The sequence below is a fragment of the Lycium ferocissimum genome, chromosome 8, assembly GCF_029784015.1.
Source record: "Lycium ferocissimum isolate CSIRO_LF1 chromosome 8, AGI_CSIRO_Lferr_CH_V1, whole genome shotgun sequence".
Classification (NCBI taxonomy): Eukaryota; Viridiplantae; Streptophyta; class Magnoliopsida; order Solanales; family Solanaceae; genus Lycium; species Lycium ferocissimum.
In genome coordinates, this window is record NC_081349.1 from 34070504 (window position 1) to 34098218 (window position 27715).

The 27715-nt window shown below is 34.7% G+C and overlaps 4 protein-coding genes across 4 annotated transcripts; 1 reads left to right on the forward strand and 3 right to left on the reverse strand.

Annotated features, from left to right (window-relative positions):
- Positions 1-1361: 1361 nt before the first annotated feature.
- On the reverse strand, positions 1362-11727 carry LOC132068179 (histone H4-like). Its single transcript, XM_059461683.1, has 2 exons — positions 11242-11727; positions 1362-1404 (listed from the first exon to the last, which is right to left on the reverse strand). The coding sequence occupies exon 1, from the start codon at positions 11666-11668 to the stop codon at positions 11357-11359; it is 312 nt and encodes a 103-aa protein (XP_059317666.1). The 5' UTR covers positions 11669-11727; the 3' UTR covers positions 1362-1404; positions 11242-11356.
- On the reverse strand, positions 2832-6725 carry LOC132068178 (amino acid permease 6-like). Its single transcript, XM_059461682.1, has one exon. The coding sequence runs from the start codon at positions 4574-4576 to the stop codon at positions 3131-3133; it is 1446 nt and encodes a 481-aa protein (XP_059317665.1). The 5' UTR covers positions 4577-6725; the 3' UTR covers positions 2832-3130.
- On the reverse strand, positions 7041-7564 carry LOC132068180 (histone H4-like). The gene has a single exon (XM_059461684.1). It carries the CDS (start codon positions 7494-7496, stop codon positions 7185-7187), a length of 312 nt encoding a protein of 103 aa, XP_059317667.1. The 5' UTR covers positions 7497-7564; the 3' UTR covers positions 7041-7184.
- Positions 11728-16571: 4844 nt separating the features above from the next.
- On the forward strand, positions 16572-25902 carry LOC132068187 (methionine--tRNA ligase, chloroplastic/mitochondrial). The gene is made up of 12 exons (XM_059461691.1): positions 16572-17098; positions 19299-19442; positions 19995-20144; positions 20728-20895; positions 21494-21618; positions 22040-22133; positions 22766-22864; positions 23450-23630; positions 23735-23850; positions 24729-24884; positions 25488-25616; positions 25705-25902. The coding sequence occupies exons 1-12, from the start codon at positions 16781-16783 to the stop codon at positions 25870-25872; spliced, it is 1848 nt and encodes a 615-aa protein (XP_059317674.1). The 5' UTR covers positions 16572-16780; the 3' UTR covers positions 25873-25902.
- The last annotated feature ends 1813 nt before the right edge of the window (positions 25903-27715 follow it).

Below are 27715 nucleotides of genomic sequence, written 5' to 3' on the forward strand. Positions count from 1 at the left end.
CGTAAACACAAATACTGACGTGGCACATAAATTTTTGAGGTGTTTAGATGATCATTTTGTAAGTTGGAGTGTTCAACTGACAAAGTGGAGACAAGTTAAGGTGCCTACTTGTGCACATCCAAAATTGGAGGAGTTACTTGCCAGCTGAGGCCAAGTCTGAGGGTTTGTTCATGTATTATTCCTAAGTTGTTTGAATATAACTTTGTGATAGAAGCATGCTACATTGCTAACATTCTCAATAAGGCAGAAAATGTATCTCCTGGGCTTGTTTACGGAGAAGGTATCTGTCTAGGTTCAGCATTGTTCTATTGAAAGCCTCAATTGTATGTTTGTTTGATCACTAAACAACATTTTTGTGACATTCTACATCACCTGTGAACATGGCCTAATAGGATTTGCATACTCTTTTTAACACTGTCAGAACCTAAATTATACTGGCCGTGCGTCTTGTATTTATGTAGCATTGGCATTTTCTAGATCCAGGGAAACCAAAGTGAACAATTCCATATTCTTCTGTCAAAGAAGAGTAACCAAATGTCCTTATTACTCAAAATATTTACCAGGAAGAGACTCGAAAGGACATTTAAGAAACTTTTACGTTTACTTCTTCTCAAAAGACCATACTGCAAATGTAATAATAGTACATAGTAACATTCAGCTGCAGAAAAGACTGTTTAGCAATAGCTAGTCATAAAGCTTGTTTTCGTTCTTCTGGCAATGCCCAGAATTTAGGAGACATTTTATGCCCTCGCCCCTCAGTGTGATACCTTTAATCAGCACAGTGTATGTTGTCATGGTATTGGTCATTTCGGCGAAATTTATAAAGATGACCAGGCCTTCAAATAATCAGATTATGTAATATATGCCGACCTGAAAAATGATGTGGAAGAGCTTCCGGTATTGCAGTATCGCAGAAATGTCAATGTCCAAACTTGCATATTTGTAAACATGAACAAATATGTTTTACGTCAAGAGAAACAGTTCACATCCACATGGCAAATACCAAACAACTTTGAGTTTATACTCTTCATAACAAAGTATAATTTTTGTAATCATTTCACATTTAATTCATTAATTACTTAACATATTGATGAATTAGGTCTACAGTTTTAAACTTCTTTGCTGTATGTTTATGACTAGTTAGAAGTCCATCTATAACAAGTCAAACAACATTGAATCAGCAATAATAGAGACTAATATAGCAACTAAAACCCCAACCAATTTAACCATTCACAGAAACAAGGGAGGAAATAGAGGGCATTTCATAATACAGATAAACACCAGTGTAAATGGGAAGTGAGCTCTTAAAGTACTAGCAAAACAAACAATTGGACCATTCATAGAAAATAAACAGAAGAACCATATCTGAAATACTAATGAGATCCATTTCATTAACAAAAACTACTAAGTTACAGTGACCTCATAAGCTTTCCTCTACTGATAATATACGTCACAGTTTTTTTCCTAGTGTGAGTATACGTCACAGCATCACGAATCACATTCTCCAAAATATCTTCCAAACCCCTCTTGTCTCTTCATAAATCAGCCCCCTGATTCTCTTCACTCCACTTATTCTCGCCAACCTCATAATCGCCGGCTTGGTGATTCCCTGAATGTTATCCCAGAGAACTTTACGGTGTCGTTCTGCTCCACCCATACACATAACTCATATTGAATTTGAAAAAAAAAAAAAAAAAAAAAAAAAACGAAACTGAACTTCCTAAAACCATTATATGCAAACATATCCACAAATCCTGAATTCACAACTCCAAAAGGAATGAAACAAAAGTTTACACATTGATACAACATATACCCCTTAAAATCAGCTCGCGCTATTAATTCCTTAGTCTATTAATATATTATGAAAACAAAGAAGAAAATAGGATGACAAATGCACAGGGGGAACAATTTAAGTTAAAAACTCCTTGCAGATCATCCTACGACTTTATTTTCAGGAGTTTCTGGCGGAGTTGCATACTTTGGTTAATGCTTATAAGCAACAGACTTACGAATTTGGTTGAAATTGATCCGCTTGCATCTCTCCCGAAGCTGCATTTCCTTATTCTGCTTGATAATAGTAATGAAAAGAAACTCAATTATCGCCTTTATGTCATCCACAAGTTGAAGTCCTTGCACGTGCTTGATTTCGGAAAGTGAAACAGAAGGTCGGTTCGTTGCTTCCTTCTATCTAGTTATTTGAAATAATGTACTAACTCTTCAATTTCTGATTGTGGTGCTAGGTAAGTCTAAACTAACCTACTAGAGTATTGTTCTTTTCACTGAAACACCAAGGACTGAATTCAAATATCTATAATCCCCTGTGGTACACAATAATTTGGAGTAAAGAGTAAACAAACATTTTGGAGTAAAGAGTAAACAAACATTCATGGCCCATAAACAGTAAGACAGAAGCAAATAGAACGAGGAAATTATAGATTGTTAAATGAAAATTTTACTGGCTTAACATCACCGTTCCAAATGCAGTGCACGACCAAAAATCCAATTACAGCTGTGACAATATATTAACAATGCTGGCTGGAACATAAAAGGAGTAAACGAAGTGCCAAGTCAGAAACAAGCAGGTTAGCTTACTGTTTCGTGCTCTCACAAAACTTATATTACTCGTGAAAATAAACTGATCAGTAAATTGAACTAGTAAGGGATCTCAATGAATCTAATTCTGCATCTGTGCTATTTGACAGTTAAGACACCCTTTGAAGACCTACTACATAAAGGATATCTAAAACTGCTCTCTTCTTATAATAGAAATCCAAATGATGGATAAAGAAACAAAACGAACAAAAATACAAATCAGATTCGTGCTCAAACTTTCAGGTTTCAATACTAAATAGATGGGAACATAATATTGCAGGGACTATCTTCTAGCCATGCAACTTCGATCTTCTAAATTTTGTTCATCGAAGGCAGAAGCAGATTATCAACAATATTCATTCATATGCCACTAAAGCTGTATATTTAGTCAATTCTCAGGAATCCCGATAAGTCTGCTCAAGAACATTTAAAAACTAGAATCTAAATACTCAAAGGAAAGCATAAAATACAACCAATCAGCTTGGGTTACAGTTCTTGTTGAAAACATTACATATTTGATTTGAACAGCTCTAAGAACTTATTGTTGTGTTGAGAAAGGCTTGTAATGCTTGACATCAGTGGCAAGACCCTTGATAGATCCAGCAGCTGCAACAAGTGATACGATGAGGCAAGTCCAGCTCAGTATTTTCAGCCATAGCCATTTGAAAGAATACTTCGGTATCTTTCTCTGGGCAATGTGCATCTCTATTGGGAAGTAGACAGTTAATGGATAGAACGATGCTGCCCCGATTAAACCCAAGAAGTCATTGAAGAAGGGGAATATCATGGCAATCACGGTTGTCACTACAACATATGTTGTTCTCCACACCAACCTGAACAAGTTGACGTTGTAAGCGCCACAGCATGGAACTTGCACAACATGCTCAGAGTTGATAAATTTGTTGTCTGGCCATCGCTGGCTGCATCGAGCCTCCACAAACCCATATAATGGTTGGCAGAAAACCTGGTAAGCTCCGATAAGGTGGATGGCAATGCAGACGTTGGCGAAGTCAATAAGCCAAAAGGGTTCATAGAAACCAAAACCGGTGAGGAAATTTCCTGGAGCTTTGTTTCCAAAGGCTGCATAGCCAATGGTACCACATAGTATATAGAACAAGGTTGTGGTGGAAACTCCAGCTAGTGATGCTCTCTTCATTACCTTGCTTTCTGGTGGTGATGATCTAAGTGTATCCTGTATTTCAATGAGAACGGTGGAATAAGCATAGGCAAATGCAATATCTCCAATGGCTTGGAAGCTTTTCCATACTTTCTCTGATTCAGATACATCCACCCCAACTACCACCCCTGTTAGGCTTGTCTTTACATGGTGCCCAACACCTGCAACTTTTGCTATGGAGAGACCAAGACCAATAGAAGCGTAAGCAAAAGACATAACAGCAGCAAGAATTGATAGCCATGACAACTTGTGGAAGTTTGGTAATTGGCTAAGAATTATTTGAATCACTGCAAATATGATCATATATGGATAGTTGTCAATTGAGCAGCTACCTTCGTGGCCATTTTTGTGAAAACAATTTGACCTCTTTACCGCCACCATACTTATAGATGTTGTTATTGTGTATCCAATGGTAACTCCGATGAGGTTAGCATATTGAGCAATTCCACAGAGTGTCACCTTCACACCTCCTAAGTGAGATCGGACGACGTCCATGTAAGTATAGTTTCTCTCGCCAGCAACAGGCCCCGGAGAGCGGTAACAATCAGCAAGAAGTGTAGAAGTGAAGTAAGTGATGAACGAAAAAGCAAAGAGAACAACAGGACCAACCACCCATCCTAATTGAGCTATTGCCCATGCTAGAGATAGCACTCCAGAACCAATCACAGCAGTAATAATATGTGCACTCGCAGTCAATAAAGTCCCTGTTCTTTTTTCCCGTCCATCATCATCAAAGTTTTCTTGAACGTCTCCATTTTCGAGCTCTGTTGGCACGTACATGGTGTTCTTTTGAAACTCAGGCGTCATATTCAAAGTGCTCTTCCAAGTTTGTGTCTGGTAACAGGAGTCTTAAATCCAGAATTTCTTACACTATGAAGTCTTGGTTTGGTGTAGTACATTATAATACTTGCCATGGAACCCTTTATATAACATCAGCTATAAAACTTTTTCCTATTTGGTTAAGGATTAGAATTACTTGTAACATCACCTATAAACCTTTTTCTATTTGATTAAGGATTAGAATTGCTTGGGATAGAAGTTTAATTCCAAAAATAAACTTCATGGTCTTTTCCTATGGAAAATAGCAAATCCCAATCCTGGTAGGAAAATAATTTGAATCATAAGTCCAAGAAACTTTTCCAATCCAGATTAATAGCACAACTAAACAAACTTCCAAGGTTCCTACGTCCAAATTATATTACAGTTTCAAGTTAAATTTCAAAGCTTTTCCAAATTCAACGGATTATAGTAATAATCAGGGCCGGCTAGAGGGTAAGGCCTATAAGGCCATTGCTTTAGGCCCCCATAATTGGGACCCATATAAGTTTTTTTTTTTTTTTTTAAAAGTATAGTGTATAAACTATGAAATATTTACTCCCTCCATTCCAAAATAATTGGTATTTTCACTTCTCAAGAGTCAATTTGATTCAAATTCAAAGCTAAATTAGATTTGATTAATTCAATATATTAAAAGTTAGATATTCAAAAGTTATACGAAAAAGTATTGTAAGTAGTAATTTTTCTAAAAATACATCTTAAAAATGTTGATCAAAATGTATACGATTTGACTCTTTAGAAACAAATTATGACAAGTATGTTGGGATGAAACAAGTATCAAAAGGAAACTTTTTGAAATTATAATCGATATTAGTGTTGAAATAAAAAACTAGGTAATACGAATAACTCATATAGATCCTTACATTACCTTTGAATATAGATCTTTTTGGGTCATCTACGTTTGTCATTGAAATAAGTGACACAAAATAAATTAAGGCCTCATATTGCAGTTTGGCTTTAGGCCACCAAATTGCTTGAGCCGCCCTGCCTGGCTTTGTTTGCAAGGACGGAACCTTCCCAAGTCTAGCATTCTTCTGAAATAATATTGAAAACTTCAGCTGTATATGTTCGTCTGAAAGAAGATGATTTCATAACAAAGTTTACTAGCACAATTTGCATGTCGAAGATACTTGACAGGAAGCCCGACAAGAAAATCATACTGTAAGACAGTGGAAGAGATTCCTACTGCAACATGAACAGGCCCTCAAACGTACGCCCTCCAGTTTTGAATGTGCACAAGTAGTCACCTCAACTTGTATAAAATTGAACACGTGAACACAAATGCTAACGTGGCACATAAATTTTGGAAGTGTCTAGATGATCAATTTGTAAGTTGGAGAGTTCAACTTACAAAGTAGAGACAAGTTGAGATGTCCGCTTGTGTAAACATCAACAAATAAACTTGATTTCCAAAATAACAGCTTACAGCCATATAGCAACACCATAAAGCTTCTAATAACAGAATAGAAAAACATTTACAACTAGAAGGTTTCCACATAATTTCTTACAAGGTCTTGAACATGAAACTTTGAGTTTACACTCTTCATACTCCTATAATTTATGCAATCATTACTGATTAAGGCATTAATATCTTTAACACGTTGATGAATTAGGTCTACAATTTTAAACTTATTTGCTGTAATGCTAGTGACTAATCTGAAGTCCATATACAACAAGGCCAATTGGTAAAAACCAATTTTAAATCACAAATTATAAAGAGGTTTCAAATAGCAATCCACAACTAAAACCCAGAATTATATCTGAAAAATACCAATGAACAAGTGTAAATACGAAATTAGCTCTTAAAATAACAAAGCACAATCAATTGAACAATTCAAAAGAAGAAAAAAATACATAAATTATATTTGAAATACTAATGAGATCAATTCCATTAAAACAAATTCATCCATTACAATGACCTCATAATCTCCATCCACAGATAAATATAAGTAAATACCAACTAGATTCAATTCACCATAATAAACCCATTTCAGTAACCCAACAATAACGGGTCTTGCCTCGTCTCTTCAGAGCATAAACAACATCCATTACAGTAGATTAACAACAGATTTATATATTTTCTTTAACAAACAAAAAACCAAATATATCTGGAAGTAAAGCTCTTTAAGACGCAAGCAATTATTAATATTACTCCCTCTATCCCAATTTATGTGATAGAATTCAAATTTCAAGTCCCAAAAAAAAAAAAAAAAATTACCACAATTTACTCATATGCCATTTAAATATTTTAAATTATTAATTATTATGACTTATAATAGTACTTTTTATATAGTTTCTTAATAAATAAATCATTTTTCAAAATAACTTATTATATATCCGAATTGACAGTCTAAAGAAATTTAACTCTCAAAATTCAAACCATATATCATAAATTAGGACATAAGATGTAGAAGATAAACAGAAGAATTACATCTGATATACTAATGAGATCCATTTCATTAAACACAAATCCACCAATTACAATGATCTCACAATCTTCACCTACATAATATTATAAGCAAAACACCATCTCCATTCATTAACCCAACAAAAGAAACAACTTAGAAACACAGCAAAATCAACCACCAAATCCATAAAGGGTTCTTCCTTGTCTTTTCAAGGAATAAACAACATCCATAGCAGTAACAGTCTTTCTCCTAGCATGCTCAGTGTACGTAACAGCATCACGTATCACATTCTCCAAGAATATCTTCAACACTCCACGTGTCTCCTCATATATCAACCCACTTATTCTCTTCACTCCACCTCTTCTCGCTAATCTCCTTATTGCTGGCTTAGTAATTCCCTGAATGTTATCTCGAAGAACTTTACGGTGTCGTTTTGCTCCTCCTTTACCTAAACCCTTGCCTCCCTTTCCACGTCCGGACATTTTTTTGATGAATTGATTTGAGAAAGATTGAGTTTCTAGGATTTGAAGTGATGGTGAAAGGAAATGTGGAGGGGTGGGAGTTTATATAATGGAAAATTTTGGGGGGGCTTTTGAATTTTTGGGGTGGATGATTTTGGCGGTTGATTGAATTTTATGAATTTTTTAATGGACGGTGTTGAGATTGCGATCTGTGTGAGTTGTTTTGTAGCGGATTGATGACGTGGCAAGTATTTTTAATACTCCACTATTTGGTGGTTGTCACATGTAACCATCAGCTAAAAAATTGTGCTTCCGGCCTATTTGTGGTAAATGTAATTACTATTACTGGTAATTTAATTTGTGAAATATGCAGTATATTAGTATTCAACAAAAAAAACATTTTGCTTAGATAATATTAAACAGCTTTTTAAGAAGGTGGTACTTTTTTTAGTTGTGGTTTGATATTAATTTTTAGAATTTCAAATGTTGAATCAATCCTTAGTAGTATTAGTTTTTAATGTACAAAACATGATGCGCGTAATACATTTGGTTTGTTTAGCAACATTCGATTCAATTAGTAGGGGAATTATATATTCTTAACCAAAAGATCATAAATTGAAAACTGAAAGATCTTCTATTAACCATTCGACAATCTCCAAGTTCATGAAGTAAGGGCAAAGCTAGGGGAGCGAAAGGGGTTCATCTAAATTCTATTTGCTGAATATCATATTGTATATATAAGGTCAAGAAAAAACTATATTGTATATACGCATAGTAGATGCTGAACATCCTAAATGAAAATCATGCCTCCGCTACTGATGGAGTGCTATCGACACTCATTTTTTTTCTCAAAAAGAATAATATTGTAACGAACTAAAAATCAAGAAAGGTACTAATTGGAACTTGTGTTAGTGGAGTTGATACTGAGATATGCCACTAGAAATCATGGAGAACAAGAAGAAACACTGATCACTTATAATGAGGATTACATTTCTTAAAGTGTTATTCTGTTAGAAAATATCCTGCTAGGATATGAGAAATCAAAAACCCATTTACTTCCCAATCTATCCAATTTGATACTTGTACTAATACTTACTACTAAACTTGCTGTATAAAAATCTAATAACTCATACTATCCCAAATGACACTCTTGGTGAAAGGCGATTCGTGAATCATGACTCTGAAGTTTGAACTGTTGACATGTCTAATTAAATATAGAAAGCTTCAAGGTTATGTTCATTTGATCATAATACAACAATTTTTGTGACATTCTATATCACCCGCTACTTCTGAGCATGGCCTAATAGGACTTGCATATTCTTTTAGAAAAAGGTCTTTTGGCCACACTATTTTGGCCACAATGGCCCAAATGAGATAAATTTATATGATTATTTAAGTCAAATTTAATAATTTATGCTTACTTAATGTCATTTCTATCTTTTCTTCTCAAGGTTTATCTTAATTTAAAATTGTATAATAGAGGTTATGGTGATTTTTACATAAGTGTAACTAAATTTGGGTCAAATTGATGTAGCAATTTAGCAACTCCCATTCTTTTACCACCATCAGAACCTAAATTACACTGGCCATCTTGTACTTAAGAAGCATTTGCATTTTCTAGATTCAGGGAAACCGATGTGACCAACTTTAGACGTTATAATTTAATCAAAAATCTTTACCAAGAGGGGACTGGTAGGGACATTTAAGGAGCCTTCACTTTCTCTCAATCGAATAGACGGCAAATGTAATAATAAAATACGCTGCAGAAAACGCTATTTAAGAACCACAAGAACAATGTTATGGTCATTTTGCCGAAATCCATCAAGATTACCAGGTCTTCTATCGAATGTAATATATGCATCCCTGTAAACATAGCAAGGAAGATGATTTCATAACAAAGTTTACTAGCACAATTTTGCATGTCAAAGACACTTGTAGGGCTGAACACAAAAAACCGAACCAAACCGTAAAAAAAAACCGACATTTATTTGGTTTGGTTTTTAAATTAAAAACCGACTATATTTGGTTTGGTTTTGGTTTCAAGTATAAAAAAACCGAACCAAACCGACTTTATATATACATATTTTAAAAATTATATTTGTATATATATGTGCAATTTATATTATGTTCTTATACTCTTCGACCATGCTTTTGAAAAAAATTACTTTGGCATATTTCCATGTTTATAGCTAGTAAACATGGAAATATGTGGCAAGCTTTTGTGGCAATATCCAATTTTCTATTTTAGATGAGTTTGGTTTCAAATAGTGACTACATTGTATTTTAAAAAATTGAAAAAACAGATAAAAACCAACAAAATCCGATAAAAACCGACAAAAACCGATATAGCTTGGTTTGGTTTGGTTTGACAATTTGAATAACTGACTTAATTGGTTTGGTTATTTTTTAAATAAAAATCGATCCAAACCAAACCGTGAACACCCTAGATACTTGATAGGAAGCTTGGAAGAAATCAAACTAAAGAGCACATAGAAAATTTCTGCTTCTACTCAATGTTTGTTTCTGTCACTTATAGCACAAATTTACTGACAACAAAACTACTCTTTCCCTCTTACCAGTAATCTATGCGATTTACAACAACAAGAAAAAAACTTATTTACAATCCCAAAAAAGTGAATGCTCAAACTTGTATATCTGTACACATCAATAAATTAATTTTACTTCCACAAAACAGCTCCCAACCACACAGCAAACACCAAACATGAGTGAAGTTTCTAATAAAAGCGCAATTTATACCAAGTAGGTTTCCACATAATTTCTAACAAGCTCTTGCACATGAAATGGAAGGATGAATTTATCTTCATAGTCAAAATTATAATCCGTGTAGGCAATTACAAAACTGAAGCATAAATTGTTTTAACACGTTGAATTTGGCTATTTTATTTTAAACTCCTTTAATATATGTTTGCGACTTGATAGAAATAGTTAATATGTATAAAAAGGCCAAATGGAAAAGAAACAATTTTGAATCACAAAATATATCTTAAATAGATTAGATCACAACCAGAATATATCTGGAAAGAAAAAAAAAACAATGAGCCCAAGAGTGAATAAGGATGTGAGCTATTAAAATAGCAAAACACAAACAATTGAACAATTCATAGACAAAAAACAGAAGAACCATGTCCAGAATACTAATGATATACATTTCATTTTGTTAAAAAAAAAAATTCATCAATTACAATGACTTCATAATCTTCATCTGCTAAAAAAATACTATAATTAATACACCGCCTAGATCCCAATCCCCTTAACAGAAAAAGAAACAATTTGCATCACAAAATATATCTTAAATAGATCACAACCAGAATATATCTGGACAAAAAAATACCAATGAGCGCAAGAGTAAATAAGGATGTGATCTATTAAAATAGCAAAACACAAACAATTGAACAATTCATAGACAAAAAACAGAAGAACCATGTCCAGAATACTAATGATATACATTAAATTAAACACAAATTCATCAATTACAATGACTTCATAATCTTCATCTACTAATACTATAATTAATACACCACCTATATCTCAATCCCCTTAACAAAACCCAATTTCATTAACCCAACAAAAAACAATTAAAAATATATAAAAATCAACCACCGAACCCATAAACAATCCTACCTCGTCTCTTTAATGCATAAACAACAAAATTATATCAAAAACACCAAATATATCTGGAAGTAAGCTCTTAAAATAGCAAAAAACCACAAATAATTGAACAATTCATATTTCATTAATAAAAAACTACTCAGTTACTAGAGTCAATCTACTGATACTATAATTAAAACACCACCTAGACTCCACTTCCCTTAATAATCCCATTTCATTAACCCAAAAGTAAACAAGTAAATATATTTCAATTAACCGCCAAATCCATAAAGGGTTCTTCCTTGTCTCTTCAAGGAATAAACAACATCCATAGCAGTAACAGTCTTTCTTCTAGCATGCTCAGTGTAGGTAACAGCATCACGTATCACATTCTCCAAGAATATCTTCAACACGCCACGTGTCTCCTCATATATCAACCCACTTATTCTCTTCACTCCACCTCTTCTCGCTAATCTCCTTATTGCTGGCTTAGTAATTCCCTGAATGTTATCTCGAAGAACTTTACGGTGTCGTTTTGCTCCTCCCTTTCCTAAACCCTTTCCTCCTTTACCACGTCCAGACATTTTTGATAGAGTAAATTGAAATGAGAAGAGAGAATATTGATTTGATTTGTGATGGAAATGAAATGGGGATTGGGTTAGGGTTTTATAAGGGCTTGAATTTGGGGATTTGGGGTTGTTTTAGTTTTGGCGGTAGGATTTGAATTTTGTTTCGATTTTCGGGATGAAAATTTTGTTTTGCTGGGAGCCGTTTGATGAAGTGTGTATCTACGGTGGAAATTAACTGTTGCTTTAAACGTGGATCGATGCGTAGACAGAAGAACGCGGATCGGTGACGTGGACTGTGGAAGCATTGAGTTCCAACTTACTTAGTGAGCGTTTGGCCATAAAAAAATTTTCATTTTTTTTACTTTTTGCATTTGGCAATAAAAATTATTCACTTTTTCCGGAGTTGTATTCCGGAATACTAAAAACAAGAAAAACTTATTTTTCAAAATTTTTTCACTTTTTTACACTACATTTCACCAAAAACTACAATTTCAAAAACTATGGCCAAACACAACTCTAACTCCAACTTTAAAAATTCCAAAAAAAGTGAAAAAAAAATTGGTATTTATGGCCAAACGGGCCCTTAAGAACCTAATGGGATTATTTCTTTCGAGTTTCGACAAAAAAAAAAAAAAAAAAATCGGAGTAATTTTTATTTCATTAGTTGTCCTCCTATTCAGTAATTACAAAATTTAGGTTAATTCTCTTTTAAGGCGAGATTTAAATGTTCTAATTCTAAAACAAAACAAATATAAATATACATAATTTAGCTCCTAAATAATTCGCAACACTATTATAGCGGTTAAGGTGTGATTTTATAGTGATTTGGTTGAAGTAAAATGGTGATTGAAGAAAGTGGTAGAAATAAAGACGTGAGAGAGACAGTTTGAATTGGGTAATTTGGTATTGAGTATTGTGTGTTCTTTTTGTGAGTGTTGTGGGGTTTTTTTTTTTTTTTTTGGGGGGGGGGGGGGAATGAGGTTATAATGCTCCTAAAAATAATCGCTAAATTTAATACTTTAAAACGTGACAACGAATATATAATTATCGTCTTACGTGGTAAGGATAATCGCATTTGAGGAAAACATTATATGAGCATGCTATAACATATATTGTAATGTTTGAGCAACCTTATAACATGTGACCCATCTTTAAAATATCACAACTCCTAATATATAAGGAATTTGTTCATGTTGTGCTGCATTGCTGATAAATATGAATTTACATATGTAAATTAAAGTGGTTGAATGTCGTGGGATGAACAACAAGACTTTTAGCTATTTTATAACGACTTTGAGATATGTCAAGCTTTAAGCTAACTTATTGTTACACCTCATAAATTTTCGCGCCGTTTGTGTCATAAGTAAACTAACGTAAGTCTGGAGAGGCCATGGAACCCCTATAAGGTTAAAAAAGACTTTTAACAAAATTAAGCATGTACCATAAGGTTTCGGGGTTAAAAAAGGTCAAAGGTGTTATAACCCGTACTTTCGGGGTTAAACCAGGAGTGCTTAATATGCTAAGGAGATCGTGTTTTAATGTACTTGAATCATATACTATTCGTATGTTAAGTTTTGAAGTCAAGAAAGTTGTAAAATAAAAGTCGGCGAAAAGCATCGCAAGTCACATTCATAAATTTTGCTGAAATTTGGGTCTAATGTCACTGTGCTTTTCTCCCAATATACTTGGAGTTACGGGTGTTCCACACACCAAATTGAAGGTCTACGATTCTAGTTTCCAACGCATTAAACCGTTCGTCAATGCGATATCGGAGTAGAGAGATATTCACATTTTTGCGAAACTGCGATGGCAGCCCCTTTTGGGCCCACTATTTGCGAAGGTAGAACGTTCGTTTTAATTCATTTTTCCCTCAAATCAGCCCCTATACTTCCTAAACACTCTCCTAAAGGTTCTGTAAGGGTTTAAAGGGTTGCCAAGAAGATTTCACCATAATTCCACATCAAAGTTGAAGTAAAAAAAGGATATGCTCTTCTATGGTAAGTAAAAAAAGGATATGCTCTTCTATGGTATTGTAATGGCATCAAGGGTGATTGGCAGCTAAAACAAGCTTAGGATTCAAGATGTAGTTGCTGTATAAGGTGAGTATATTGTCTTCTTGGTTGTGCTTAAGGTTATTTTGTTGTTGGTTATGTTGTTTGAGTAAAGAGTTGTAACTTAACACTTGGAAATGGTATGAAGTGTTATTGTTCTTGTTGGACTGTGTTGGAAGCTATATTTATGAATAGTTGTGGTTGGAAAATGAAGAGAAAAACTTGAATATGGCATGCTTGATGTTGTTATGTACGTCTAGATAATTATGAAGGGGATTGATAGAAGAAATATGTATAAACTTGAAGTAGAAAGTAAAGATTAAAGTGTGGTGCACATCTGCTGTTTTGAAAGGATTTATGAAATAGTTTTGGTCTGATTTAATTGTGGTGACTTATATATATTATTGTTGATGTTGTTCTGGTTGTTGTTGTGATAGATGGAGTTGGAGAAGTCAATGATAAAGGAGAGATGCTGCCCAAATTTGCTTAGACGAGCTACTAACTTAAGTTACAAACGTAATATCTATTTAGTATTAATCATGAGCCTCATTGTGCTATTGTAGATTGAATTGTTTTGTGGACTGCTTAAGAGGTATTGAGGATTCAAAGAGATTAAGGTATGTAATGGTTATCATTTATTTTCATGGCATGATCTGTAGATAATAAGTGTTTATCGAATCCTAAAGAAAGAGAACTATTGCTTAGAGCTGTCATAGAGGTGTAACACTTCTAGATGTGATATTGTATCTTCTAAGGGATTCCTATTTGCTCCTTAGTCCATTGTTAGTAGAAGAGTTACAAAGAGACATGTTGACATCTTCATAAATGCCAGTTTACACATGATATATATATATAGATATATATTCACATTTTCTTTAGCCTGGCCACTTGGTCAGTGAGACAGATATGCCTGGCCCACGGGTCAGTGAGATAGATTGCCTATGGGTCAGTAAGATAGATTGCCTGGCCTGATGGTCAGTGATATATATATATATTACAGTTGCCTGGTCACTTAGTCAGTGATATACATCATATGATTATATTGCATTTCATATGAGTCGATCGTGAGATGTTCGAGGCATTCTTTGGCCTCCGCATTGTTATGTTTTCGCTTAGTCTCGCCATTTATCTATTGCCTTACATACTCAGTACATTGTTTCGTACTGATATCCTTTTTGCCAGGGGTGCTGCAAGTACAGATAGATAGACGGTCAGACATCCACTGTAGACAGGATCTAGTATCAACTAATTGTTGAGCTCCCTTTGTTCGGAGTTGCCAAGTCTTTTGGTGTCTTTCTTTGTATTTACAGACTTGATGGGTAGGCTAGGGCCCTGTCCCAACCATGTTATAGTTATGTTTTCCTTAGAGGCTTGCAGACGAGTCCTGTATATAGTATGTCAGTATTATAGCCTTGCCGTCCTTGTGGATTGAGTACGGTTATAGCAGCCTCGACGGCTTGCTCAGTTGTATATATATGTTTGGGGTGTGTGTGCCCAGTTCAGACGAGATAACCAATGTTTAAGTATATCCAGATTGTGGCCTTACCGGTTTGTTGGTACCGTCTGTGTGCAGGTAGGCCCTATTGGCCTAAATTGAGGGTTACCCCTCCAGAGTTACAAATTCAGAGTGGTTCGCTCGGCCCAAATGTGGCACTGGGTGCCATGCCACACCTCTCTAGATTTGGGGTGTGACACTTACAAGCTTTCAAATTACTCCATACTTTTGAACTACGTATCAAATGAGATTTTATGAACATGCATGACAAGTTTGCATGATTTGCTTTGTGGTTTGACTTAAAATGATGAAATCACACTAAAAGGCTGAGTCTTGAACTTTATAAAATGTTTATAGCTCATATGCATCCGTTGTGTTAATTGTGTGACACGTCATATTAATTAAGTATCTTTCTTGATTTGTTGATTGTGAAATTCATGGAATGCTTTCAAATGATGAAACAATGATTCTTTATCTCTTAATTTTTATTAAAGAAATGAAGGAGCCTTTACTGTTATTTTAGATAAATATATATTAAATTTAATTAAAATATCAAGACTTTGAAATAAAACACATTTGTGAAGTAATTTGTAGTTGGCCTAATCGGTCAGAAGAATGGTCAATCTCATGAGTTATTACTCTAGTGTATTGCCTTTGCCTAACTGGTCTGGAGAATTGTTAGTTTTGTGAGTTTTTACTTTGGCGTATTGCCCATTGTTTGAGGCACGACCATCGTCAAGGATGACCTCATGATGTATTATGAGAAAAAAATGGTACGTTAATATTGGGGTATTGAACTACATTTTCATTTTGCGTCAAAGGCATTTTCCCTCTATAAAAACAGGCTCACGTATTGGGTATGTGGCATTGCTAGGAGCTAAACATTTTCATTAGATATTAAACCTGTATTGTGATGAATAAAGGCAAATCTAGTTCATTTATACAATCATGAAAGTAAATTTGATCTTCATTATTGTCGGAGAACACAAGTATGAACCATTATGCTAGTATAATAGTCTTTATAATAGCAATTTTTTTTTTGTTTACATACAAAACATCACACAAAAATTCAAATACTTAAACAATTTTCCTTGTTTTTTTTGTTTCCCATCCCGCATTGGAGTCCGATTAATCCGGATTCGTGTCGTGTAGGGTCCATTTTTGCTAAAAAAAATTTCATATTCATTTCTCAAACTCGAGAGTTCTGATTAAAGGAGAAGCAACCCATGTGTTGCACCACGTCCTTGATGGTGTCAAAGAACTTTTAAAATTAACAAATTACAATTTTATGTAATTAACACATATATGATATTAATTATTAATAAAATAATATCAAAATATTCCACTTTTTTTTTTTTTTTTTTTTTTTTTAAATACGTAGAGAAAGTCCATCCCTAATCTCTGGCTCGTCTCCTTCCTCTTCATCTCTGCTAAAAACTCGAGCTCCCCTCAAATAAAAACACTAAAATTATTCTAATTTCTACATTACATACACCTCAGTGAACTCAAATTAAAAATACCCATAACCACAAATATCCACTACACTTCACACACAGTGACAAAAAAGAAAAAGAAAAAAAAATGGCTTGTAGAGTTCAACATTCAATTCAAAACAGTATTTACTTCTTATCTTCAACCCCTTTACTCAATTCTTTTAACCCAACAACAAGGTCTTATTTCAAGAATCAAATTAGTTTTAGTAAAAAATTGTTTTCATCTTCTTCAAGAACTGCCCTTTACTGCACTTGTAGTAGCAGTAAAAGTGGTAATAAAGATATTTTTTCTTCAAATGGTGGTGATGAATTTGTACTCACAACTCCACTTTATTACGTTAATGCCCCTCCTCATATGGGTAGTGCTTATACTACCATTGCTGCTGATGCTATTGCTCGTTTTCAGGTTACACCCTTTTTAAGATTGTAATTGTTATTGATTTGGTTATGCCCTTTTATTGAGATTTGTTTAGTTTTGTTTTTGTATGTTACACTTTTGGATGGTTGTTACATATTGTTTAAAATTATTAACTGTTTATTGTATTGAGTATTTTTTTGATGAACATAGGTTTGTAGACTTGTATGTTATGTAACATGGATTTAACGATACAATAAATTAAGGTAACAATCAAAACAAACATTGTATTTTAGAGAGTCTCTATGTTTTAGAGAATCTTTAGTTTTACATGCTCTATTTTGCATTAAAGACAACAGTTTTAGTAGTATTAGAATGAAAAGGGACCTTTATGTTTTTAAATCTTGTAGTTTTATGGAGTGTTTTTAGTTTGATTATAGACTTGTATGTTGTATGTAGGGAGAACTCTAGTTTTACATGCTCTAATTTGCATTAAAGACAACATTTTTAGTAGTATTAGAATGAAATGGGACCGAACGGAGAGAAAGAAATATAGTTCTTGTAGTTGTATGTTTAAATCTTGTAGTTTTATAAATTATCTATGTTGTATGTAGGGAGAAATCTATTAAAGAAAGACGACATTTTTAATAGTATTAGAATGAAATGGGCCTGAATGGAGAGGAACAGATATAAAGGATTCATATAGCAGACTCCAACTAGGTTGAGATTGAGGTGTAGTTGATTGGTTATCTAATCTTACGTAGTTGGTTATCTTCGCAATACCTCTTTAGGGTAGTGCATACACCACTATTGCTGTTGACACCATGGCTTGCTTTTAGGTTAGACCATTTTTAAGATTGTAAGTTTTGAGCTCAAAGATTTGACCTTTATGGAGGATTTTAAATTCTTAGTGTAATTTATGGAGTCCTTTTTAGTTTGGTCATGAAACTTGTATGTTAGTGCAGGGGAAAGTGTGAGATTTTAGAGAATCTCAAGTTCTACAAATCCTCTAATTTGCATTAAAGACCGTAGTTTTAGTAGTATTAGAATGAAATGGGCCTGAAAGAAGAGGAACAAATAGAGAGGATTCATATAGCGGACCCACCTAGGTTGAGATTGAGGTATAGTTGATTGATTATCTAATTTGACCAGTGAAGTTATCTCCGTACCACCTCTTTAGGGTAGTGCTTCCAGCATTGCCGCTGACGCCATTGCTCGTTTTCGGGTTACACCCTTTTAAGATTGTAATTTTTGGTCTCAAAGATTTGACCTTTATGTTATGTTCTCAGTATAATTTTATGGAGTCCTTTTAGTTTGGTTATAGACTTGTTGTATGTTAGTGCAGGGAGAAGTGTGAGATTTTACAGAATCTCTAGCTTTACAAATCCTCTTATTTGCATTAAAGACAACATTTTTAACAATATTAGAATGAAATGGGCCCAAACGGAGACGAATGGATATGGAGGATTCATATAGCTGACTCCAACTAGTTTGAGATTGAGGTGTAGTTGATTAACCATCTAATTTGACGGAGTAAAGTTATCTTCGCACTACCTCTTTAGGGTATCTTAAAGTCATTGTCGGTTTTGTTCCTACTATGGATTCTCGTATATTTGCTTGTCTTTCTTCGGGCTACAAGGTTATAGCCTCTTTTATGTGTGATATTTTATCACAATCTGTAGGGCCGGATGACATAATTGACCTAAGCCATCTCTAGTTATGTTTTTGGTAGTGTATTCGAATATGAATTCAAGAGTCTTGTACTCTTTCATATACTTAGTTTGTTAGGCATAGATGCTAATTGGAGCCTCCTTTTTCACTTTAGCGTAGAACTTCCTTGGACTTATGATGTGATGATTTCCATGCCTGAAAAAAAAAAAAATTCAAATATATTTGTGTTCTTGCATCCATTTTCTAAGACCCCTTTAAGTTCTGAGATCAAAATTATTTTTGTGGATCGGTAGTCCTACTATGAAATGGACAAATGGAGAGGATGCATGTGCCAACCCTAGCTACGTCAGGATTTAAGTGTAGTAGCATATGTTGTTGTTGGTAGTCCTAGTATGAAATCTAGAAGCACTTAAACTTTATAGAAAATATGCCTCTTCGAGTAAACTGCCACAGTATATGGCTTTAGCTTTTTAAGTAGAAGGGAGGACATATTTAAGACAAAATAATGTGAGCCCCCTCTAAATATGCTCTGGTGTGCAATTTTTATAGGCTGATGCTTGCAGAGTTCTTTTTCTTGCAGAGGCTACTTGAGAAGAAGGTTATATTCATCACTGGTACAGATGAACATGGAGAGAAGATTGCTACTGCAGCTGCAACTAATGGTTCTAGCCCAAGTGAACACTGTGACGTTGTTTCACAAGCTTATAAAGCTCTCTGGAAAGATGTATATTCTTCACCTAATGCTTATTCATTCGTTTTTACTCTCAAGTACAACATCTGGGATGATCTTTTTTGATTGGGCCGGGAGGGAGAATAAAGAAGGCTAGGGCTCAGAATTAATAGCCGTTTGGCTAACCTTATCCAAGTTCAAAAGTGCTTTTTCTTTTTATAAGAACGTTGAGGTGTTTGGCCAAGCTTTTAGGAGAAGAAAAGGTGCTTTTGAGTACAAGCAGAAGCTGTTTTTGAGAAGCTGAGAAAATAGCGTCCCCTCAAAGTACTGTTTTGAAAAACACTTCTGAGAAATACAATTAGAAGCATATTAAAAGCTTGGTCAAACACTGATTGCTACTCAAAAGTTCTTTTGAAATTGAATAGCCAAACACAAAATGCTTCTCAGCAGAAGTACTTTTTGAAACACTTCTGAAAAAGTACTTCTCAAAATAAGCCGATTTTAGAAGCTTGGCCAAACAGGCTATAAGACTTTAGTTCATGTAAGAGGAGCCCTCATCAATTGAGCTAACCTCATGCTTTTTTATTTCTTTAATTGTTACTGCAGTTAGACATAAGTTATGACAAGTTTATCAGAACAACTGATCCAAAGCATGAAGCTGTTGTGAAGGAATTTTACTCTCGGGTTCTTGCCAATGGTGACATATACAGGGCTGATTATGAGGGACTTTATTGTGTCAATTGTGAGGAGTACAAGGTGAGAACTCAATTGTTAATGTTTCAAAGAGATGTTGTGCTTTCCCTTCATATGACGTGCTTGTCCACACAGTCTATTATACAGGATTATAAAATTTTACTATTTTTCCTATGCCTCAGTAGTCATTCTAGGCATGAGGCATTAAAGTGATTATTGGTTCTTTCATATAAATTTTCATTCATGGTGGAAGATGTTAACCTAGTTACATAGTGTGTAGGGATATAGTAATTAAGTTGGCTACCTGAACTCTCACCTTGTTGGTGAGGGTTCGAATCCCCACATTGTAATCCCCTTCCCCATTTCCCCTTCCCCTACCCTAAAAACAATTAAAAAAAAAGAAAAAGAAAAAGAAAACTAGTTACATAGTTTCTGTTGAGAATATAATTAAGTAAATAAAAGTGTGCTCTTATGAGATGGTCACACACTTCAGCATGATATTATAGGAATGTCCAATAACTCGAAGAATTCGAATTATGCAATATCCAACTAAATAGTAAATACATGCTTCTTTGGCATTTATGCATGGCTAAATCTAGTTTTTTTATTATTGGACAGTCCATTTGTAACATTGGAAGAGTTGCAGGACGAGAAGGATTTGCTGGATAATAACTGTTGTCCTACGCACTTAAAGCCATGTGTTAGAAGAAAAGAAGATAATTACTTCTTTGCCTTGTCAAAGTATCAACAACAATTGGAAGAAGTTTTAAGGCAAAACCCTGGTTTCGTGCAGCCTTCTTATCGTCTAAATGAGGTAAGCAGATTGGAATATCTATTTGGGTTTTTATTTTACACTCTGCACCTTGTTGGTTCATATGTGGCACTCTTCGCTTCTCGAAATTGAAACTGTGTGAACTTTGACCAACATTTTAAACTATATTTTTTCACTCTATTGACATGCAAAGAATTGCAACTTATAGTACTAATCATATAGCTTTTGAATATCTAAATTTATATTTGAAATATTGAGTTGATCTAATCCAATTTAGCGGCAAAGATTAGTCAAATTGACTCTCGATAAGCGAAAAATGACACATAAATTGGGACGAGGGAGTAAATAATATGAGCAGTAGCTGAATTTTCCAAAGCATGAATTTACCTGGAGGTGAAAATTCACGTTTTTCACTGATATGACATTAATTCAGTCAAACTAAGTCCACTAGAGATGAATTATATTATTCAATAAATGAGCACTGTACTATTGTCATTTGCTCTATGTGATTACTGTTTTCCGAAATATTATTCATATTTATTGTCTTAGTTTACACCCTCTTAATTCCTGTATAATTCACAGGACATGTTTGTTTTGTTTAGAAATAATATGAAATAAAACTGATATAGGCTATTTAAAGGTCCAAGGTTGGATTAAAAGTGGCCTGAAAGATTTCTCCATTTCCCGAGCGTCAGTAGATTGGGGCATTGCTGTTCCTAATGATTCAAAGCAAACTATATATGTCTGGTTTGATGCTTTGTTGGGGTAAGTCTTCTACTTCTTTAGCACTTGGAGCAAATATTTTTCTTTGTCTGAATTCAGTTCAATATATTATTCAATAGTGTTAGTATCGTTTCCCTTCGTGAGAGTGCCTGTGTAGTTCTTTATTACTTTCTCTATCCAATTTATGTGGCACACTTTCCTTGTTAGTCTTTACCCAAAAGACTGTCATTTTTCTATATTTAAAAACAGTTTAAAATTTCCATTCACGGTTAACGAGATGATTCATAGCCACCCTCACAAATATCTAAGGCTTGTTCTAGAGCACAAGTTTTAAAAGACTTCCGTTATTTCTTGAATTCTGTGCCGAGTCAAACAGTGCCACATGAATTGAAGGATGTTTCATTCTTCTGCTGTCTTATGTTAATCTCCGTCGTCACTTTTTTCTCTTTTCTGGGTCAAACAGGTATGTATCTGCACTTTTGGAGGATAACGAGCTAGCCAGTTTAGAAACTGCAATTTCATCTGGATGGCCTGCATCGCTCCACTTAATTGGCAAGGTATGACGTGCTTCACCGTCACATTTCAAATTCGGATTAACTAATGCTTAATTCGTGTTCTTTTTTTTGGGGGGTGGGGGTTATGGATCTTGTTTGGATTATCTTAATTCCATAGTAGCTTCTTACAAGAACTAGTGACACTGACAGATAATGAGATTACTCGTACAAAAGGGAAAACTAAGGACATAGTTGGGCATATAAATTATTTCTTATGCTATTTCTAGTTTCAATTCTGAGGCTAAGTATTAAGTGGCTCTGGAGCTGTGCGATTCTCTTTTGGTGTATTCCAATTAGTATCTTCTCGATCGTTGATGTTAGTTGTTGTTCCTCGGTTAACCACGAAAAAACTCAGATGTTTGATATTAATATCTTTTTTATACGTTCAAAGTTTTAATTTGGATGCTTCTTTGGGTACACCTAAAAGTATCTTGTTATCATGACTTAGCAGCCTTGGCAAGCTAAAGTTCCTTTACGTTTAAATGAAAAAGTTTATATAATTCCTGTACTTTTGTTGCTAGAGAACTTTCTCAAAATCCTTTTATTGATGAAAAAGTAGTACTACTAGTATGCATATTCCTTTTTATTTAGTTGAATTTCATCTAATTGGTGTGTCTCCTTAACAATTTTGACAGGATATATTGAGATTTCATGCTGTTTATTGGCCAGCGATGTTAATGTCAGCAGGAATTGGCCTACCTAAGATGGTATTTGGCCATGGATTCTTGACCAAGGTATTTACTTTCAGTTGAAATTTTTACTCTTTATTTGTCTTGATCCATCTCCTTACCAACCACCCTTCCAAGAAAAAGGAAAGGAAAAAGCACTAGAAAGAGGCAAAAACAGTAGATGAAGTTCTTATATGTTTGAGGAGTTTCTTACTAGTATACCAATATTATATCTGCTGACATAGCTCTAATTCTTCCTTCATATGAAGCTTTGAAGAAGCATGCAGCAACATGTTTCTATGATTGATAAAAATCTGTTCAAATGCAAAAGTCTTCTTCAGTCGAGATAATTTTGTAATTTTCTCTCTGGACTGCATCAACATTAGAAAATTGACATAATATCCGCGCACCATAATAATAGCCAACAAATGTATATTTTTTGTATATTAATGTGTAATATACATAAAATATATTTATTTTTGGCCAACCGACCAAATGTGTAACTTGCCCTTAACGTTATTCCATACTTATACTATTTTAAGCTATATAACTTTGATAAAAACATATAGGCAAGCATGCAGTTATGCTAATAAATCTTATAGACCTATTTTTATATTTGACACAGCTGTTTCTTTATTTTTGAAATTTTAGGATGGAATGAAGATGGGTAAGTCACTGGGAAATACACTTGAGCCAACGGACTTGGTTCAGAGGTTTGGACCTGATGCAGTGAGGTACTTTTTCCTCAGGGAGGTAGAATTTGGTAATGATGGAGACTACTCAGAGGAACGGTTCATCAGAATCATAAACGCACATTTAGCTAATACAATTGGTACTTAATTTGTTTTGAATACGTTGCATTGTCATTTCTTTCCATTTTAACTTTTGGAGCTTTAGGCATGGATATTAAGTTTGACCTTAGGATTATTAATGCAGGTAATCTTCTAAATCGCACACTTGGACTTCTGAAAAAGAACTGCCAATCAACTCTGGCGGTTGATTCATATGTTGCGGCAGAAGGAAACAAATTGAAGGCTGCAGTGGAAAAACTGGTAAACACATCTCTCCTTTCATGCATTGAAATGTATATGATAGTTTAAGTTACATTGTTCATCTTGTACGTTATGTCATACTAGTTCCTCTTACTGCGTGCCTCTTAACCTCTAGCTGTACATAGACTGCAGTTTAACCACGTAAGGCCCTTGTGGCTTAGACTAAATCCATTATTATAATTAATATTACGAGGAGGAGGTTGTACCCTGCAGCTCCTTCATCTCTTTAAACAAGGAATAGAAATGCCATCTATGCGGGGATGATTGTACATAGGCATTTTTCCCATGAAGAAATTTATCTCGCCACATGGGTTTAGTTTCCCAGTTCTGCAATATAAGAGATATACATTTCTATTCAACTGGTCATGCTGGTCAGCTGATTGTGCTGGCGTGCTGTTCCATTTAGCTTCTTGCCTGTTTGGAGAAGAATATCGGTCACCTTTAATTTGTGTAAAATGACAAAGATGAGAAATCTTGAGACTTGAAAAATGTCTCTCGGAAGCTTCTCAAAAAGAAAATGTCTCTTGCTGAAAATTCCATGGCTGACTAGTCCTTTTCTTGGCTTTGCTGGATCGCTTTTCGACTATCATGTTTTAAAGAAGATATTTATGATCTTCAGGAAAAGTCCTTTGAGATATAATGCATGGTGGCAATCAAAATGTTGCCTGAACTATGAAAGTGTTGTGGTCTATGCTGGTTGCATTAACAGTCAGTATAGAGAGCTAAATCTATCAAAATCACTTCGATGAAGCTTAGACTATTATATGCTGTTCTTACTTCTTAGGACTTCTATTTCTCGAATTTGAAGTAAAATGAAAGCATAACAAAGAAACCTCCTTTTTCTTCAACTTTGATGATGTAATGTCTTGTCTTTATAGGTAGAGAAGGCACGCGTGCACTATCAAAATTTGGAATTATCAGCAGCTTGCGAGACCGTGCTGGAGATTGGTAATGCTGGAAATTTATACATTGATGAACAAGCACCATGGACTCTTTTCAAGCAAGGGGAGGCAGCCTTTGAAACTGCAGCAAAGGTATTTCTCCAAGTTTTTTTGGTCCTGGAGTTCATTTCGGTTTAGTCTAAAAAGATGAACCACAATCTAATTTTTCTTTAATACAATCACGAGGAGATATGAGTTCTTCAATTCGTTACTCTCTAGTGAGTACCTTTTTTTTTTTTTTTTGTTGGCATAAGGTGGTGTTCAAGCACTACAAAGAAATGGAATTAGCTATGAACTTCGTCGCTAATCCGTCGCTAAATTGCTCGTAGCTAACAAAAGTTTTTGATAATCCTTCGCCAATCCATCGCTAAATAGGATTAGCGACGGATTTTACTGTTTAGTTACAAAATTTGTTCGTCGCTAATTCCTATTTTTTAGTAGTGGGATAGCTTGCATGCACTTTAACTATTCCATTGGGTATCTACTGTCTATCACTAGCTAGCAATAGGTACTGAGTAACTCTACCCATCAAGGCTTTTGACAAATCTGAGAAAATCACCTAGTCTGTTTATGGTGATTGTTATGTGTCCATTTTCTCCAAGCTCTTTCCTTACATTTTTTTGGCATACAACTCATTGAAATCATCATCATTGCATTCTAAGATGCTTATTCTTCTTCCCTTTGATTATCCATTAGGATCTCGTAATTATATTGGAAACAATGAGAATCATATCGATTGCACTATCACCAATTACACCAGGCTTGAGCTTGAGGATATATTCCCAACTTGGCTACACCGAGGAACAATTCAACGCTATTAGCTGGGTACATTGATCTTTCTTTTGTTATTTCTTGCTGATTTTCTAGCAAAACGCGGAATTCTGTCGGGAGTGACTGATTTTCTTGTTTTCAGAGTGATACCAAATGGGGCGGGCTGAAAGCTGGTCAGGTAATGGCACAGGCAATGCCGATCTTTGCCAGAATAGAAGATGGAACTGAAGCAGAGACCAAAAGTGCAGAAACAAAGAAAGGTAGTAAAAAGGAGAAGACACCTAAAAGTAAGAGCCCTGTTGAAGCTTAGAACTTTTTCATGGTAATCTTAAACATCATTTTTTCTTCTCTCCGAAATGTAAAACATTTTTTTCTGAACGAGAGTATTTAGATTTACATACATTTATTTTATGCGACACTTCTGATTCTCAGATGCATGGAGTTTTAACCAACTGTTGAATCCTACATATGACTGCTAGACATAGACATAGACATAGTTGTTCATAACTTAGAGCTGGACTGCCCTTAGTTATGTCTCCTTGTAAATCTGGTTTTCAGATTGGCATCTTCAAGAGCTATCAGCTTTTCAATCAATTTTACCTCATTTCCTCTTGCCATTTATCCGTTGCATTGTTAAGTAGCAATGTTGCACGTCCTTATAAAAATAAAAAATAAAAAAAATAGCAATGTTGCACGTTTTTTTTAATGCAAAAGTGTATTTTCACCGGCAAATTACGCCCAAATTTAGATGGATAACATGCAGCGTTATTCGAGTCAAACTTTCATCCTAATACAGCTTGAAATTTGAACTCATACAACTTTTAAGCTTTTCACAGAGGAGGAAGCTATAAGTCTGTCCACTGCTTTTGGTATCTGTTAGGCAAGCGACACCATATGCAAATTCTCACATATATAACGAGATTGCTTCAAAATGAGTCAATAAACTAATATTGCTAGCTTACTTTTCATATGTACTACTGGGACAGCCCCAATGGAGTTGGATTGATCAAGAGTGAATACCATTTATTTGTTTCGTGGTGAAACAGCAAGATTGCATGTCAATTGGGAAACAGTAGTACCAGCACAATAACATGAAAATTTGATGGATCTACTTGAGGAATAACCACACTAAATGAATTCATACACTGCTAATTCATTTGAACTCAGTAATTCAACACGTAACACAAAATATATAAGGAAAAACTTCTAATGTTCCCAACAAGTTTTACGTTCTGAACCGATTCTGTAAAAGTACAATGAGTTTAATAATAAAAACCTTAAAAGTTGAACCCATCAAATTTAAATGTTCAATCCTCATGTGTAACATTTTGTTTGCTTAAGCCCTTTTCTCTTGTGAGCCCCGTGTGGGGTGCCCGCTGATGTATACATGATTTCATCTTGGTCAGGTATGCATTCATTGAATGGCATCAAAGAGGGTGCAAACGGGGTCCAAACCCTCAACCTCTCTTAAACAACTGTATACTATGGTGCTTGAGAGAACATGTCCGAAGAAACTAGGTAAAATGACCCCATAACTTAGGGGTGCTCTTCTATCAAAAGCGGCACATACTAAGACTGTTATATATAGGATTCTGCTGAGTGGTAACATGATTTATAGTCTAAATGAGGTGGTTGACAGATGAATCAAGAAGCACGAGTTAGGATTTTGCATAAGCAATATTATCACATTATCACGACTGAACTTGTATGCGAGTTTGTTAGAGATTCTAAAGCTTTACCTCTCGTCCTAAATTAATGTTTACTTGGCATTATTTTAACTGGTGTGTACCTAAGGTGACAAAATATAAGTGTGCGTCCCTGCCCAAGAAAGTAGTGAAGGCCCCAGTCTTCAGTAATTTCCTTAACGTGCAAGAACAAAAGAAGAACAAATGTGTAGTGAAGGCCCAAGTCATTTTGTATTCTCATGAGCGTGCAAGAACAAAAGAAGAGCAAATGTGTATGAAGGCCGAAGTCTTTCGTATTTTCATGAGCATGCAAGAACAAAAGATGAGCCAAGTGTTTGTAGCGATATTTTCAGCGAAGCAGTATTGGATGATATCCCTTGTTCCGGTGAAAAAAGAAAACCAAGCATTTACCACGCAGAAAACATTGGACAAAAATACCTTTTTGGATAATAAACGGGTATAAAATAC

Bases quoted from the DNA above. Each gene is read 5' to 3' on its own strand.
- LOC132068178 (XM_059461682.1), bottom strand. From the start codon at position 4,576: ATGACGCCTGAGTTTCAAAAGAACACCATGTACGTGCCAACAGAGCTC.
- LOC132068180 (XM_059461684.1), bottom strand. From the start codon at position 7,496: ATGTCCGGACGTGGAAAGGGAGGCAAGGGTTTAGGTAAAGGAGGAGCA.
- LOC132068179 (XM_059461683.1), bottom strand. From the start codon at position 11,668: ATGTCTGGACGTGGTAAAGGAGGAAAGGGTTTAGGAAAGGGAGGAGCA.
- LOC132068187 (XM_059461691.1), top strand. From the start codon at position 16,781: ATGGCTTGTAGAGTTCAACATTCAATTCAAAACAGTATTTACTTCTTA. The intron at 17,099-19,298 runs GTTACACCCTTT...TTTTTCTTGCAG, and splicing joins ATGCTATTGCTCGTTTTCAG to AGGCTACTTGAGAAGAAGGT. The intron at 22,865-23,449 runs GTATTTACTTTC...TTGAAATTTTAG, and splicing joins GCCATGGATTCTTGACCAAG to GATGGAATGAAGATGGGTAA.